The sequence below is a fragment of the Rhinolophus hipposideros genome (genome assembly GCF_964194185.1).
Source record: "Rhinolophus hipposideros genome assembly, chromosome: 2".
NCBI classification, from domain to species: domain Eukaryota; kingdom Metazoa; phylum Chordata; class Mammalia; order Chiroptera; family Rhinolophidae; genus Rhinolophus; species Rhinolophus hipposideros.
Window position 1 is genome coordinate 51,756,040 of NC_138048.1, and position 15,541 is coordinate 51,771,580.

General features: G+C 39.7%; 1 protein-coding gene and 1 pseudogene across 7 annotated transcripts in view; both read right to left on the reverse strand.

The window, feature by feature from the left end:
* PCYT1A (phosphate cytidylyltransferase 1A, choline) overlaps window positions 1-15,541 on the reverse strand; it is a 42,849-nt gene that overhangs the window by 4,887 nt on the left and 22,421 nt on the right. For all 6 annotated transcript variants that reach the window (XM_081078079.1, XM_081078081.1, XM_081078084.1 and 3 more), the window contains exons 3-8: window positions 11,974-12,073; window positions 5,351-5,467; window positions 4,558-4,709; window positions 2,310-2,388; window positions 1,721-1,863; window positions 55-243 (exon numbers count right to left, since the gene is read on the reverse strand). In XM_081078079.1, coding sequence (XP_080934205.1) covers window positions 55-243; window positions 1,721-1,863; window positions 2,310-2,388; window positions 4,558-4,709; window positions 5,351-5,467; window positions 11,974-12,073 — 780 coding nt within the window. The remainder of the gene's footprint in view (window positions 1-54; window positions 244-1,720; window positions 1,864-2,309; window positions 2,389-4,557; window positions 4,710-5,350; window positions 5,468-11,973; window positions 12,074-15,541) is intronic.
* Window positions 8,200-8,710, reverse strand: LOC308509707 (large ribosomal subunit protein eL36-like; annotated as a pseudogene). The gene has a single exon. The product of its transcript is annotated as a large ribosomal subunit protein eL36-like (transcript).

Here is a 15,541-nt window from a genome sequence, read left to right on the forward strand (position 1 = left end):
ACAGCATGAGAATTCCCTAAAAATCCCCAAATTGTCCAGCAGAAAAGAACATACCAGTGCTCCTTCTGGACCAAACATTTCCAGAAAACTTCCAATGAATTCTCGGGATTTCTCCTCCCATTTCTGAATGAGGTCAATGCTCTTTTCCTCTACCTTCTGAACAAATTCCTTTGACTTTTCTTCCACATCTTTCACTTTCTTCTTTACTTTGTCAACCCGCTCCTGCAAGTGGTATTTCTTCTCCTAGGTAAAGAAATAACTGTTGAGAACTAATACTTACCCTGACCGTCCATACCAAAGGAAGGAAAAATATGTTTTGGCACTCTATTAATATTATTTTTAATCTTTAGAATTCCACTTTGCTTTAATCTATCCCACACTTCTCTAGTGTTATAACATAAGACATGCTCTGGATGGTCATGTTATACAAAAAGATAATTCTAACATCATAGAAGCCCAGGACTAAACTAAATATATAGGGTAGGCCCAGTAACATATGTATAGTCAAATGAAGTCACACTTTTTAAAGAAAAAGCATAAACTTAGAACATAACCATGCCCAACATAACCCAAACCCCATTCCAGATGGAGATGTAAAGGCAGTAATAAGATCACTGCACAACATTGCCAAGAATAAGCCAACTATAACAGGCTAAAAATGGAAGTAGTAGATCTTTTACTTCATTAATTCATTTATTGTACTGGATGTTTTTTAAAAAACTTTTATTTATTTTAAGTGTGTTTTTCCAGGACCCACCAACTCTAAGCCAAGGAGTTGTTTCAATCTAGTTGTGGAGGGCGCAGCTCACCGTGGCCCATGTGGGGATCGAACCGGCAACCTTGTTGTTAAGAGCACCCCGCTCTGACCAACTGAGCCATCCTGCTGCCCGCTGTACTAAATTTTCCCCCCCTCTATCATTGGCTTATTCTATGATTTTAAAAGAGTTGTTTTAATACTTTGAGGTCTGTTTGCTCATTTGCAAAATAAAGATGATACCCTTTGTTCCTACCAGCTTCCCTAAAGATAAGAGAAAATGGTATGAACTCTTTAGGGATGCGGCATAGAGAGGAGAATCTTTAGTCAAATGAAAAAACAGTCTCATAATTTCCTGATCATAAAGGGGAAAGGGAATATGTTTAGGATTTTTAAACACCTGAAAATAAAGATTCTGTAGTCGGAGGTTAACAACAGCTAGGGTTTATCTACATAGATAAAAATCATATTTAGATAAAATCATTTCACTTATTCATAATTCACAGAGCTGGGAGCCGGTGAGGGAACATGGTAAACTAAAGCGTAGGTCCACAGGTCCTGAGAAATTGCAAGCAAAATGTTGTGTGTCACTATCCAATCAGAGAAAGGATCCACAGCTTTCCTCAGATTTTCAAAGCCCATCCAATCAAAAAATAAAAAGGCTAAGAACCTCTGTTTTAAATGTATTTGATGTACATACCATTATGTAAGTTACACATTCTTATTCATTTAATTGGCTGTGTGTCCTGATATCAATGTGTTGATACTAGAGCATAAAGGCAGCAAATGCCTCTGTTTTAGTCTCTTTGTAATGAGTTTAGCATGGTGTCATCTGCAAAGAAGCATTCAATGAGCTTTAGGAGGTGATAATTACAGCAGACTGAAAAGCAAGTTCAGCTCAGAGGAAGTGGAAGGCAACATGTGTTCTGTAGGACCAGAGCACTCTGGGATGCGGCCGGCACTCACGTTGATAAAGCTGACATTGAGCTCCTTGGCTGTGTAGCCCCGCTGTAGGTTCCGTCTGGCGTACACGTCGTAGTCGCGGACAATTCGGGTGATGATATCTGATGTGGAGATACCTTCTGTCCTCTGTGTTGGAGCAAACATGCCTACCCCAAGAACACATACAAACACGGTGATGTGCTGATTAGCTCAGGCGGTAGCGCTAGGTGTCAACTGGGAGCAACATTCCTTTCTTTTCCTCAAGAAGCAGAATCTGCTATTATTAAGGGCAGTGTAGAAAGACTGATCTACAGCAGGAGGAGTGAATCAGAGAATAGGCGTTACGGAAAGGAGGGGCTCTGTGGCTCTCATATTAGGAAAAACATGGGGCTGAAGAAAGGATTCCGGAAATTAAAGAGATATCGAAAGTCGAGGCTGAGAATTGGTGGACGTCAGTGTGACGCTCACCTTAACCTCTTATCCAAAGTGTGACCTGAAAGTGGATGTCGACTTTCTCAGTGTGTAAATTTTGCTCTGAAAGCAGCGATGTGGTAGAATCTCTGTCACTGGCCCTGAGACTCCACAAAGTGAGGATGCAAATCAACTTACTCACCTGCTTCCTTGATGTGTTTATAAACATCATCACTCCCAGCAGAAGAATAAGGGATGTCATCATGGGCTACAAAATCAATCTGCAAATAAGGAAATATCATTTAAAACCCAGGATAACTGCCATTCAGAAAGAACTAGTAAATGCTCTCAGGCCCATAAAAAGAAAAACAAGGAGCGGCCAGGCCTCAAACGGACATTTTTCTCTTTCTCTCTCTTTGCTTTGCTTCTAAATTCCACGATTCATTTACAAGTCCACCCAACCTAATTATTTACGGATCATAAATATAAAGTCAGCCAGTTTCTTTCTTTTAGCTGTTTCTACTGGTCTACTGGAGGTGCCATCCTCAAACTGTATACTAGTCACCATGCTTGGAAAATAGGACTGGAGGATTTGCTGGTGTGCTAATAAGTGAGTGCAGCCAAGGAAAAAAGAAAGGAAATCTCCCCATCCTCCTGGGTCTGGAAGAATTGGTCAAATAAGCGTTTCTAAAAGTAAGAGAAAGAGGTCACTTCTTTGTGAACTGGTTTCTCTCTCAGTTCATGCGATGAGTAGGAATATAAAAATAGCAACCAAGAGCCTTTTTACTAGAATAGATACATCTGTACTCCTGAGAAATGCAAAACTGAAAGCTATGAAAGACTCTAAGTCTCAGGATCTACTATTTTATTACTGTCTTGCAGCAGAAGAGATCATTGGCACTGGGAATCAATAATCTTTCTGAGAAACATGCTAACCCTCACATATTTACTCCTTCCTGAATAGGCCACTTGCTAGTATAATTGCTAACACCACCATACCCAATTCCCAGAAACCACTGTAGTGTGAAGCATGCTCACCAGGACTCTAGCTAACATCTCAATTACCTACAAACAACTTATCAGAGAGCCATGGGCAGCAAAGTGAAACCAAGAATGGGGGGCAGGTAAGACTTGTGGTTGAGGATACACTCTTAACAAGGAGGAAAGGGAAGCTGGAAGTTCCTCTAACCTCTTCTGCTGGGCCTGCCTGGCTGTGTTACTAGGAACAATCTTGCTGATTACTTCTGGTACCACTGGCTGCTACGTAAGTGTTGATGTAGAAAAGCTAGAGAACTACAAGAGGTGTGCCCTAATTCTAAATAGTTATAACAAACACCCTTACTGCAGGCCTATCCAAGTATTGCTTTTGAAGCACTTTGGCTATCTTTGTGCTTTCCTTTCTCGTTACACAATTTACCTTCAACGTTCCACACACCCCTCTGGAGAACTCATAATATGCTTGACGGTACCTCAAGCTTGAGGGCCTCCAACCTGATCTGATAAATCCCTCTCATCTTTTATATCTACCTTTTGTAGGAAATTTGTTGTTTTAATGTGGGAGAATTAAAAGAAGGTAAGGGGTTGTGAGTACTAACTCACTGAGCAAAAGTGAGAAACCTCCCTGGTTTCTGATCCCACACAACTTCTCGCCCATAATCAAAGCCCTGCAACTAAATTTAAGTCAACATAAGTCTACGTCTGTCTATCTTGTATCTTGGAATGTGTGCTCCTGGAGAGCATCACTGGGGCCATGTACCCTGTTTCCCTGAAAATAAGACCTAGCCGGACAATCAGCTCTAATGCGTCTTTTGGAGCAAAAATTAATATAAGACCTGGTCTTATTTTACTATAATATAAGACCAGGTCTAATATAATATAGTATAGTATAACATAACATAACATAACATAACATAACATAATATAATACCTGGTCTTATATTAAGTTTTGCTCCAAAAGACGCATTAGAGCTGATTGTCCGGCTAGGTCTTATTTTCAGGGAAACACAGTCTATTCTAAAAGAGACAGGAATGCTATGAGGCTGGACACAACTATAGTGTGTGTGTGTGTGTGTGTGTGTGTGCTGGAGGGTAGGAAATCCCCTAACTGTAGAGTTCAATTTCTAGTCCTGCCACAGTGTGACCTGGACCCAGTCATTTGGTCTCTCTGGCCTTGTTCTCACATGTAAAGTGAAAATAATAATTACCCAACAGGATTGTTATAGGGAGAGCAAAAGAAATATAATGGCTGTAAAAGTGCGTGTAAACCATCAAACCCATAAAATGTCAGGGATGACTATTATTAGTAGTCATATCACTGTCATCGCCTGTGTGAAATTTACATAGACGGTAAAAGTAAAATAAGGCTAGTGGAAAAGTAGGCCAAGTCCCAGCAGCCTTGAGAGCTGCAGGCCTTCCGGAAGCGGGAATGGGGCCAGTGCTCAGTCTCTTACCCGGTGTTCTGCCAGGAACTCTGGCGTCAGGGTCCAGGGGGCGTTCCTCACCACCTCATCCACATAGCGGCAGTGCTGTACTGCGTCATAGCGCTCAGTTTCGTTCATCACGGTGAAGCCTTTGAAGTTGTGCGTTAGCTCATCACTGCAAACTGAGTTCACCACATGATAAAGTTGTAAGTCAAAGTCCTCTAGGCTAAACCATTCCTCAGTCACCAACCTCTACATTTTCTAGGACTGTAACCATTCTCCCCACCTGGAGAAAAAGCTGGATGTAGCTCAGGCTGGGCAACAATGCTTTTCCTAATCCAAGATGCACCTGCAGGAGCGACCCTCACTACACAGTGTGTTCACACTTTGGAGAAGAGAGCATCCAACACGGGCTTGAGATCTCTGGCTTTGAAATGATCGAGCTGTATATTTCTGCATCATTTAAGTTTTCAAAAATGTGTTCTTGTTACATCTTTATAAGCCTGGACCACATAACATTTGCTTAGCAGACTTTCGTAATTCAGTTGATTCAAAATAAAAACTGACATGCAAAGTAAATGCTGGTCTTAAGCAGGAAATAGGGACCAGTGTTGCTCCCATGACTCAAAAACTCGGCTAAGAACAGTGGGATAAACACTGGACATCTCAGGTCAGTGAGCTTGGAACGTCTCTCTCCGGTTTATATACTTCATGTTTAAAAACCAAAGCAAGAGCCAATATACTCAGGTTCTAAAACCAGGGGGGAAAAGCTACTGTAATTCTTTTTCTGGGCAGTACCTAAGGTCATTAGATGTTGTCTTACCTCCCACAATGAGGTACGTATTAGGGAAAAGGTTCTTTGCTTGCATCAGAGCCCGGGCATGACCAGAATGAAATAAGTCAAATATTCCATCTGCATACACTCTCACAGGCCGCTCATCTAAATCCAAAAGAAAAAATTTGTCATAGAAATACGCTGATTCAGTATCTCGTATTTGACAAATGCCAGTGGCACTGTGTTCCATCCCAGCATGCCTCCTTCTCACAGTGTTCTCTGGATCGTCACCCTGATTTGCGGGTGGCCTGGGGTTGTGAGGAATCACATCACAAACCTCTTTGGCTACAAAGACACTCCAGACATCGTATCTACTCTCTCTCCTGTCAGCCTGGTTGTTTCAAACTTCTCAGGTAATTGGATTTAATGGTTGCTTTTTCTTAGTTATTTTAGAAGTGGAAGGGAAGGGTTATACAACACTCATACCCAAAACTTCAAAAGTGTCACCTTCAATTTATATTTAAACTTCAGTCATGTTTGAACAGAGGATAGTTAGACTATACTCTGGCTGCTTGTTCTCTCATTTTCAGGCTGACTTGATTACTAATGACTGATGCTTTGCTTTGAAAATAAACCTCCCTGCTATTGCCCAGAGTAAGGAATGATCCAGAAAGGTGAGATTGAGAAAGATGGCAGGTAGGTGCCAGTTATCAATGTATGTTTCTCAGTCCCAGATTCACCCTCAACACCTGCTCTGCGGTAACAGCTAGAAATCCTTCAAGCACTTCTCCTTCACAGTGAGCACGATCGTACAATTTCTCAATATAGTCAGTGTTTGAAAATCAAATATAAATACTTTAGGACTTTGTATTAGAGCTTTTCCTCTTCTCTCCGTTAGTGAGAATAATAAAGCACTGATGGTCAATTTATTTTTCGTGGTAGTAGATTACGAAAGAAAAGCCAGGAAATGATGAGATTAATTCCAAGCCAAAAAAACACATTGAGAATAAAATGTATATAATGGTTCATCATGCTTCAAATGATAAATCCGAGTCCTAGTGACATATTCCCACTATGTGAACAAAGGGAGAACTATTACTATTTTACTGTCACAGCAGAAAACAAGAGTAGAAGCATCTACATCACTCTGGGAGAGAAGGGCCAGTCTGAAGGCAGGGGTGAGACGTATCTACCTCCTGTCTTGAGGAGAGTGACTCAAAGGGGAGAAAACTGATTCTCAGGAGGCTTATGGACTTTTCTTTCCAGATAGTTTTATCCATAAACAAATAGCTTTTAAACTGAAAAATCATACATTACTTATAGAAATATAAACTCATAGAACTTAAGGGCAATTAGTCAATACCTATTAAAAGATAAATGACAAATGCTTATACCCTTTGGCCCAGCTATTCCAATTCTAGGAATTTTTCTCACAGATATATTTGTCAAACTGTATGTTGTTCATTGCAGCATTGTTTGTAATAGCAAAAGTTCGGAAACAACCTAAATTCCAATGGCAGACTGAATATACCCTGATACACCCACTAAAAGGGTGGGAGGACATATATGTTATTTGCTTAGATATCCACAAGAAGTTGGTAAAACTGCTTGCCAACCCGTAAGAGGGATACTATGTGGCTATGAGACAGTGGTGAAAGGAAGACATTTCACTCTATACCCTTTTTGTACTTTATGAATGCTAGGCCATGGGAATGTACTGATTTTATAATACAGGAAATAACATTTTTAAATAAAATAAATATATACCAGTACAATGAAAAGCTGAGAAATTATATGGTAGATTAAAGAGTCAGAAAGGTTATAGCATAAGTTTGCCAACCAGCCTCCTTCCTCTCTCATCTTAACCTCTTTAAGCCTCAGTTTCCTCATCTATATGACAAAGCAAAAGGCTGCTTGTCCGCTGATATCGGTGTACTCCGAAAAGGGGGAATCACGTGGCAAAAATGTCACTTTGCCTGCTGTATTCAAGGCTCCCATTTGGCCAGATACTGTGAACTCTGTTCATATCAATGGGCGCAAAACAACAGCGCTGTGCTGTCAGTGAATTAGCAGGTCATCAAACTAAAGCTGAGCCGTGGGGTCCTGGCTGAGCTGTGGCTCCAGTTCCCAGAGTTCAAGGTGGTAGGACTCATCGTTCTGGCCAGAGTGCTTTGGGCAGTATGTGTCGTGGGAGCTGCATGTTTGCACTAACCAAAACATGGCGCCGTTGGCACTGCAGAGCGAACACAACACAGAAGCGATAGGCCATCTGCTCTGCCCTGGCTGCCTCAGCCTTACCAGTGCTGGTCAGGTCTAGAGGTCATCGTCACAGAGGAAGTTCCTGAACCTCCTGTCGTGGTTGAAGATAAAGCTGAAGGCAAGCAGACCAAGGAGGCTGTTTTGCTTCTTAAGAAATTTAAGGCCTGGTATGATGACAAAAAGTCCAGGCCCATCAGTGAATGAGAGCTGGCAAGGGCAAAATGAGAAACCGTGGTCATATCCAGCGCAGGGGACCTTGCATCATCTACAGAGGGTGCCCCCCAAAAATGTATACACACATTAAGAAAGGAAAAAACTATTAAAATTATAATACTCAATATATAACAGATAACAAAAGATGAATACGAGTCATGTTTGACTGCTGCAATGACAAGATGTGCTCAGAGTGGTTACCTCAGCGTCCAGACACTTCTGATTATGGAAAAGCGCTGCTTGAGCAACGGTGACCTAAGTGTCCACTTGTGTACATTTTTTGGGCACCCCGGTATAATGAGGACAACGGCATCATCAAAGCCTTAGAAACATCCTTGGAATTACTCTGCTTAGTGTAGGCAAACTGAACATTTTTGTTTGTTTTGTTTCTGAAAAGGTTTTATCCCACACAGAGGAGATGGGGCTCAGTCCTTCTTAGCTGCTGCCTTCTTCATGGCTGCGAGGACACTGCTCAGCTCTCTCTCTTCCTCTTGACACAGATGTGTGTCCCCACCCTTTTCTTGATGAACTTCAGGGCCCACTTGTCCTGAGACACCTTGGGTAGCTCCACGGCACGTGCTCATAGGGGGCAAAGCCACACACCTCTCGGATCACGGCCCGCGTGCACTTGGTGTGTTTGGTGAGGCACCCGCAGCGGCGGCTGTGCCTCGGCCTGCTCACGTCCTCGGTCACCTTGTGGCGCTCGGCCACAGGGTAGCGCAGAGCCATGGCTGCTGCTCCCAATCGCTGCCGCAGCTGAAGGGGCAAACTGAACATTCTGAAACTTGCTCCTGGTGGGAGCCTTTTCTGCATTTGTACTGAACATGCTTTCTGCAAGTTAGATGTTCTGTATGGCCCTTAGCGTAAAGCTGCCTCCCTCAAGAGTAACGGCAACCTTCCCATGCAGAAGACGCTGAATATAGACCTTAGCAGAATCTTGAAAAGCCTAGAGATCCCAAGAGCCCTCCAAGTACCACGCAAGAAGATTCAGCGCAGAGCCCTGAAGAAGAATCCACTGAAAAACTTGAGAATCATGTTGAAGCTAAACCTATATGCAAAGATCATGCGCCGGAACACCCTTCTTCTCCAGGTCAAGAACCACTAGCTCCAGGGAGAATACGCAGCAGCAACTCTAGAAGCCAAGTCAGATGAGAAGGGCGTTCCAGGCAAGAAGCCAGCCGTAGGGAAGAAAGGAAAGAAGGTTGTGATGCTACGATGCATAAGAGGCCTCTGGTGGGAAAAAAGGCTGAAGCTACCAAGAAACCAGCAGCTGAGAAGAAGCCTGCAGAAAAGAAACCCACCACGGAAGAGGAGAAGCCTGCGGCATAAACTAAAATTTGTGTATTCCGTAAAGGTCAAATCAGTTTGGACAGCTAATTTTGAATAAAAACCTGATCAAAGAGGCAGTGAGAGAAAAAAAGGTAAAACAAAATCCGAGCAGTATAATCGCTCATCTACATCCTAGAAATTCTGACCATAAAGTGACTAACATACGTCCATCTTTCCTAAACTCGACCACTCGATCAGGAATCACCCATATTAAGCCATGTCGCCACTACGTCCTTTTTCTCGGACCAACTCTAGACGTGCCTCGTGTCTTCCTCAGTGTTTCCCCAGCCTCCCAACTTCTCAATTCCCTGGGACTTAACCCCAAGTCTTCGGTGAACAAAGACTGGCATATTAACCAAATGGCCAGAAGAGGCCACTGTTGAACTAGAAAACCTGGGGAGAAAGCACAAGTTACCCATTCTTTTACCAAGTGGTTATAGGCCAGGATAACAGATGTGAAACCTGATTTACATCCGTTGTCTCAGCGTATTATTAAAAGCAACCCCTTTCATTCTGAAATGGTACTAATTTGGATTACACTACTTGGATTACACTACTGCTGGCTGAGTAATTAGATGTTCTCCTTCAGGCAGAACAGACCTGCATTTCAATTTATTGTCTCTTTTGATATAGTCTCGCAGATACCTATCCCTGAATCATTTTGTCGCTAACAGATTTCCATTGCCCTTTAGACTCTGCTTTTTCCTTCCTTTCTCCAAGAGAACATATAGCTTATTTCCCCCCCCCCCCGCCCCATCTTTCAAAAGGGATGATCTTCTCATCTCTCAAGCCATATTTGTTTTTTCTTTGGGTAGTGGAGTTTTCCCTGGATTATACAAACTTCCCTCTTGTACTTCCTTAACCTCCCAAGTGAAAACCTGGGGGCAGAGGGAAGGATGCCTCCTTGTACCAATTATTGGTTTAAAATTCACTGCCTATGGCATGTGTATGTGGATTCATTACTGGTTTATCCCTGGTCCAGCACTGATATGAATTCAGTTACTTGGTTATTTAAAATGAAAAGGAACTGAAAGAATGAGATTTAGGAGGAAAACCAGAGATAGAAGTATACTGTCAAACTTTATAGGCTAATTTGTGACTATCTACACTGTCTAAAATCCAATCAAGTTTGTCTGTCAGATGGCCTTCTATTGTTGATAACTGATGTCTACAAACAGTAGCACCACTCCAGGGTGAAAAGAACACAAAGATGGAAACACTTAGGTTTTAGCTTCAATTCTATCACTAATTATTTATTTACTGTAGGGGAGATTTCACTTCTAAGTTTCTATGGACCTTAATTTCTTCATGTATACAATAGATTATAAAGTAGATTATCTCAAAAATGAACTTGTAAAATTCTATTATTCCAAAATATTTTTAAATTAGATTTATTAGTGTTTGCTAATTATAAGCACCTAAACTTGTTTAAAGTACATATACACATACATACATTCCATGTACCACAAGTGGCATGGATAGACTAGCAAGAAGCTGGGAAATACAACTACAGTGATCAGATTTGAGCAAGGTACTGCATTCTGAATGTGTGTCATTAGAGAGTACATGAAAAGTTCTTGCCCTCAACATACTACTGTCACATCTGAATGTGATCCTTGAATTGTTTGGTGGCATTTTGAAATCTGACCTGTCACCATTGCACTCTGTTAAACACATACACATGTTTTTCCTTGTTGTCATTTTACGTGCCTCATTAGCTTGCCTATTCCACAAGGGGAGCCAAACCCCCAAAAAATCACATTATGAATTAGAAGGCTCGTGATCAATATGAGCCATATCTAAACACTTTTGCAAAAGGAAAGCACTCTCTGGAATTTTGAGGACCCCAAAACTCTAGTCCATATAGCCAAGGTATAGTCAAGGGACCACTGGCCTGACCACTGGCCAGCAATCATACGTATTTTGCTTACAGACAGCACACAAACTAACAATTAAAAAGTAACCGCAGATATCTTTCATACACTGGAAATTTATAGATGTTTGTGGCTATAACTGCTTCTCATTCCCTAGTACTTGCCTGGGTTTGAGTCCAGCCTGACATTTACAGAGTAGAGAGAACACTTACCATAGTAATTGGAAGAACTGAAAAAGGATTGAAAAAAAAAGGAGAATTGGAGAATTAACATAGAAGTAAGGAAAGCTCCCTATAGGACTCCGTATTCATAACAAATCCTCATGGAAGTTTCTATTTATGATGATGCCTAAAACCATTTGCCCAAAATGGGAGAGCATTTAGAACACATATATAATGTAACCTAAGCATACAAGTAAAGAGCATGGGCTTTGAAAATAATAAAGTGAGTCTTACATAAAACTGGAAAATGAGAATACCAATAAAGAGAAAATTCAGTGATGGGCATCGCCCAGCTTGGGATGTTTTTGTCCTCCATCATCACAGTGACACAGTGACGGTGCTGGCAATACAAAGGAAGACTTGGGGAACAATCTGAAGGCTACGAAAAATGTGACAGCCTGACATATTATTTGGACCTTTGTAAAAATAGACAAGATTATAATCCAGCTCAGGCTAATTAACATCTTATTGTCTTTGTTCCACTACATCTCGTAGCTGTGATAATAGCCCAGGAAGCAAGTGTGTAACACTGTATCTCACAGCTGTGACAACATCCTGGCAGACAAGTAGAGAGTAAGAAGGAAAACGAAATTTAAGGAGTAGTTGTCCTCCCAAATAGAACAGCAAGAGAGATGGGAGACCTCCTCCCCTTTGTTCCAACCAGTCTTTACAGGTAAACTGAGGAAAGAATATACAGAGTAGGTATATATTTGATAAATACTATGGAATGCTAAAAACAACAGTAAAATAATAACATAATTGGGTATTTACTTACAAGGAGTTCCTCTGCTGGCTTCTTCCATAGTTACCCTGACATAGGGCTTACTAAAGTCTACTTCAATTTCATCAGAAAAAGGAGCTGGCTCTCGTAAGCCCTTAAGAGGAAAGTGAAGGAAAAGACAGTTAAATTCAATGGTACAAATGGAAATACTCAAAAAACGGCATCATTAAAGAACAATCAGTTATTCAACATGCTGTGATTACAATTCCTCCTAAAACTTCATAACATAAAGAAGAAGAAAAAAGTCATCCAACATGACAAGTAAAAGATGTAACCTTTTACCAAATGGGTAAATTGTGGCATGAAAGACAAATGTCTTGCTGATGATTTCAGGGTAAAGACTGAATGAGGTGGGTGGGAACCTAAGCTTAGTCCCAAATAACTGGGTCCAGAACAATGGCTCCTCTGCTGCCTGGCAGAACAGCCAACCTTGTTGTACGTAGTAAAATTGCCAAGGTTCATAAGTGTACTTTCATACCACTTCAACTAGGGGACTGGGACGGCAAACAACTTCTGTGTACTTTATTGCGTACGATGATCACTGTGTAATGCTTTGCACTGTAACTAGGTTCCAATGCTTATAACAGCCCTGTGAAGCGAGTAGTACAACAGTACCCTCAATTTAAAGATGAGGAAAACAAGATTCAGAGAAGTTATATAAATTGTATGCAATTGTCAGAGGCAAAGAATGCAGGTATGCTCTTTCCTCTATAGAGGAAAGCCTTACTTAAGAGTTTTTGTTAAATTTATTTCTAAGCATTTTATTCTACTTGATGCTATTGTGAATGTAACTGTTTTCCTAATTTTATTTTTGGATCGTTCCTTGCTAGTACATAGAAATGCAATTGATTTGTATGTGTGTATGTGAGCGTAATTTCAGTTGATCTTTATATATTGATCTTATGTCCTATGACTTTGCTAAACTCAATGATTAATTCTAGCTGTTTGGTAGATTCCTTAGGGTTTTCTACATATGAAATCCTGTCGTCTGTGAATAAAAACACTTTTACTTATTTCTTTCCAATCTGGATGCCCTTAATTTCCTTTTATTATCCCTTTGTGCACTAGTTAGAACCTCCTGTACAGCTTTGAATGGAAGTGGGAAGGACACATACCCTTCCTTGCCTTCTTCCCAGTCTTGAGGGGGAAGCATACAATCTTTCACCATTAAGTATTATGTTACCTGTAAGTTTTTCATAGATGCCTTTTATCAGGTTGAGAAATCTCCCTTCTTTTTGTAGTTTGTTGAGTTTTTATAATGAATGGGTATTGGATTTTGTCACATGCTTTTCTGCATTATTGAAACAATATATTTTGGTTTTGTTTTATATTTTATTAATTATGGTATATTATTAATATATTAATTGATTTTAGGATGTTAAACCATCCTTGTATACCTGAGTGAAATCCCTCATGTTGTATAAGTAAGTTTATATATTCCTGGATTCAATTTGTTAATATATTGTTAAGGATTTTTACATCTAAGTTTGTAAGGGATTTTGAACTATATGAGTAGTTTTCTTTTCTTGTGCTGTTTTTGCCTCACTTTGATATCTGGCCTCATAAAATGGCTTCCTCTACTTCCTGAAAGTATTTGTATAGGATTGGTATTATTTTTCTTAAATGTTTGATAGAATTCACCAATGAAGTCATCTGGGCCTGGACTTGTCTTCGCAGGAAAATTTTTAAAAACTAATTTATTTATTTTTTTACTTGGGACAGGTCTATTCAGATTTTTCTATTTCACCTTGGGTCGGTTTTGGTAGATTGTCTCTTTCTAAGAATTTCATCTAAATTGTCAAATTTTTTGGCATGGAGTTATTCATAATACTCCCTTATAAATCCCTTTAATTTCTGTTGGGCTGTAATGATATTCACTTAGAATTTTAAATTCTAAACAGATCACATCCTGATTGAGCTGAATCCAGAGATTGGAAAGATATTGTTTTGTTTTGCTTTCAGATAAGGGTTTTTGAAATTAGGTTTTAAAATTAAAACATATTTCTTTTTAAACTCACTTACCCAAATCAAGGACCCTAATGTGCAGTTTTCTCAAATTATTAGTGATTTTCTTACAGATTAAACAATTTATCTTCTAGTAGTTAGTACTCAAAGAGTTGCTTAACAGTAATTTGTGTTTCTAAAAGTATATGCTATTCCCAACATAATACATATTCTATGATTTCATCTATATAAAGGTTAAGAACAAGCAAAGCTAAGCTATGGTTAATAGAAGCCAGAGGACAAACAGGAAATTTGGGGAAAGAGGATACTGACGAGCAGGTGGAGTGACAAAGTCTTCTGGGAGTACTGGTGATTATATGGATGTATACATATGTAAAGATTTACTGAGCTGTACATTTAAGGTTTATGTACTCTACTGTATGTAAGTTATACCTCAAGAAACAAATGACATTCAGCCATAAAAATGCAGTACTAATACATGCTACAACATTGATCAACTTTGAAAACATTATGCTAAATGAAAGAAGCCAGACACAAAAGACCACTTGTTATATGATTCCATTTACATGCAATATCCAGAATAGGAAAATTTATAGACAGAAAGTAGATTAGTATTTACATTGGGCTGGACAGGTTGGGCAGAAATGGGGAGTGACTGCTAATGGGTACAGGGTTTCTCTCTGGGGTGATGAAATGTTTTAAAATGGATTGTGATAGTTGTACAACTCTGTGAATAGTCTAAAAACCATTGACTTGCACTTTAAGTGGCATGGGAATTATAATGGTATATGAACTATATTTCAATGAAGTTACTTATGTGTTTATAAAAGTATGTAAAGTATAAAAAATATATAAAACAAAGAGAAAAATTATGCTTATTAACAATAGCATTACATGTAAATAAAAGATTGGTCTCACTGTGTTTCTGAAAGTTATTACCAATGGCACACTGACGTTTGATGTTCAATATTCAGGAATTTTGTGGGCTAGTTATTAAATCATTGGTACTTGAAATCAGCCACAGAAATCAGAAAATGCTACATGTCAGAAGTCCCCTTCCCTCTCGCACATGGAGCCAGTTTACTTCTGGTTATTTTGCATATTTAGAAACAGATCAGTTCAGAGGTTATTATAGGGAAAAGGATATGGACTTACAGATTTTCCCATTAATATTGCAGTGGGAGTAGGAAGGGTAACAGATAAAAGATTTTATGAAGGAAGACTAGGTGGGATATGGAAAAAGGAAAAAAATATTGTCAACTGAGAAAGAAAGGAGTTTACAATAAGTGAGATTCTGAAGTGAAGAAAATAAGATTGTAGAACCATTATCAGGAATAGAGAGGTTTTAAAAGGAGTTGAGATAAAAGACAATGAGAACTGAGAAAAGTCTTTGAATTTGGAGATTCAAATGACTATTAGAGACCTTCTAGACTACTATTACTGAAAGTCAGAACACCAGTGCCGTTAAGAAAATTGAAAGACAGGGAAATAGATTAGTAATAGTCTCTCATTAGCGATGTGTGACCATAAAGATAATGAGAAAAACAGAAAGGTACATACAGGAAACAGAAGGATCAAGTGGCAGTTGTTTGTTGTT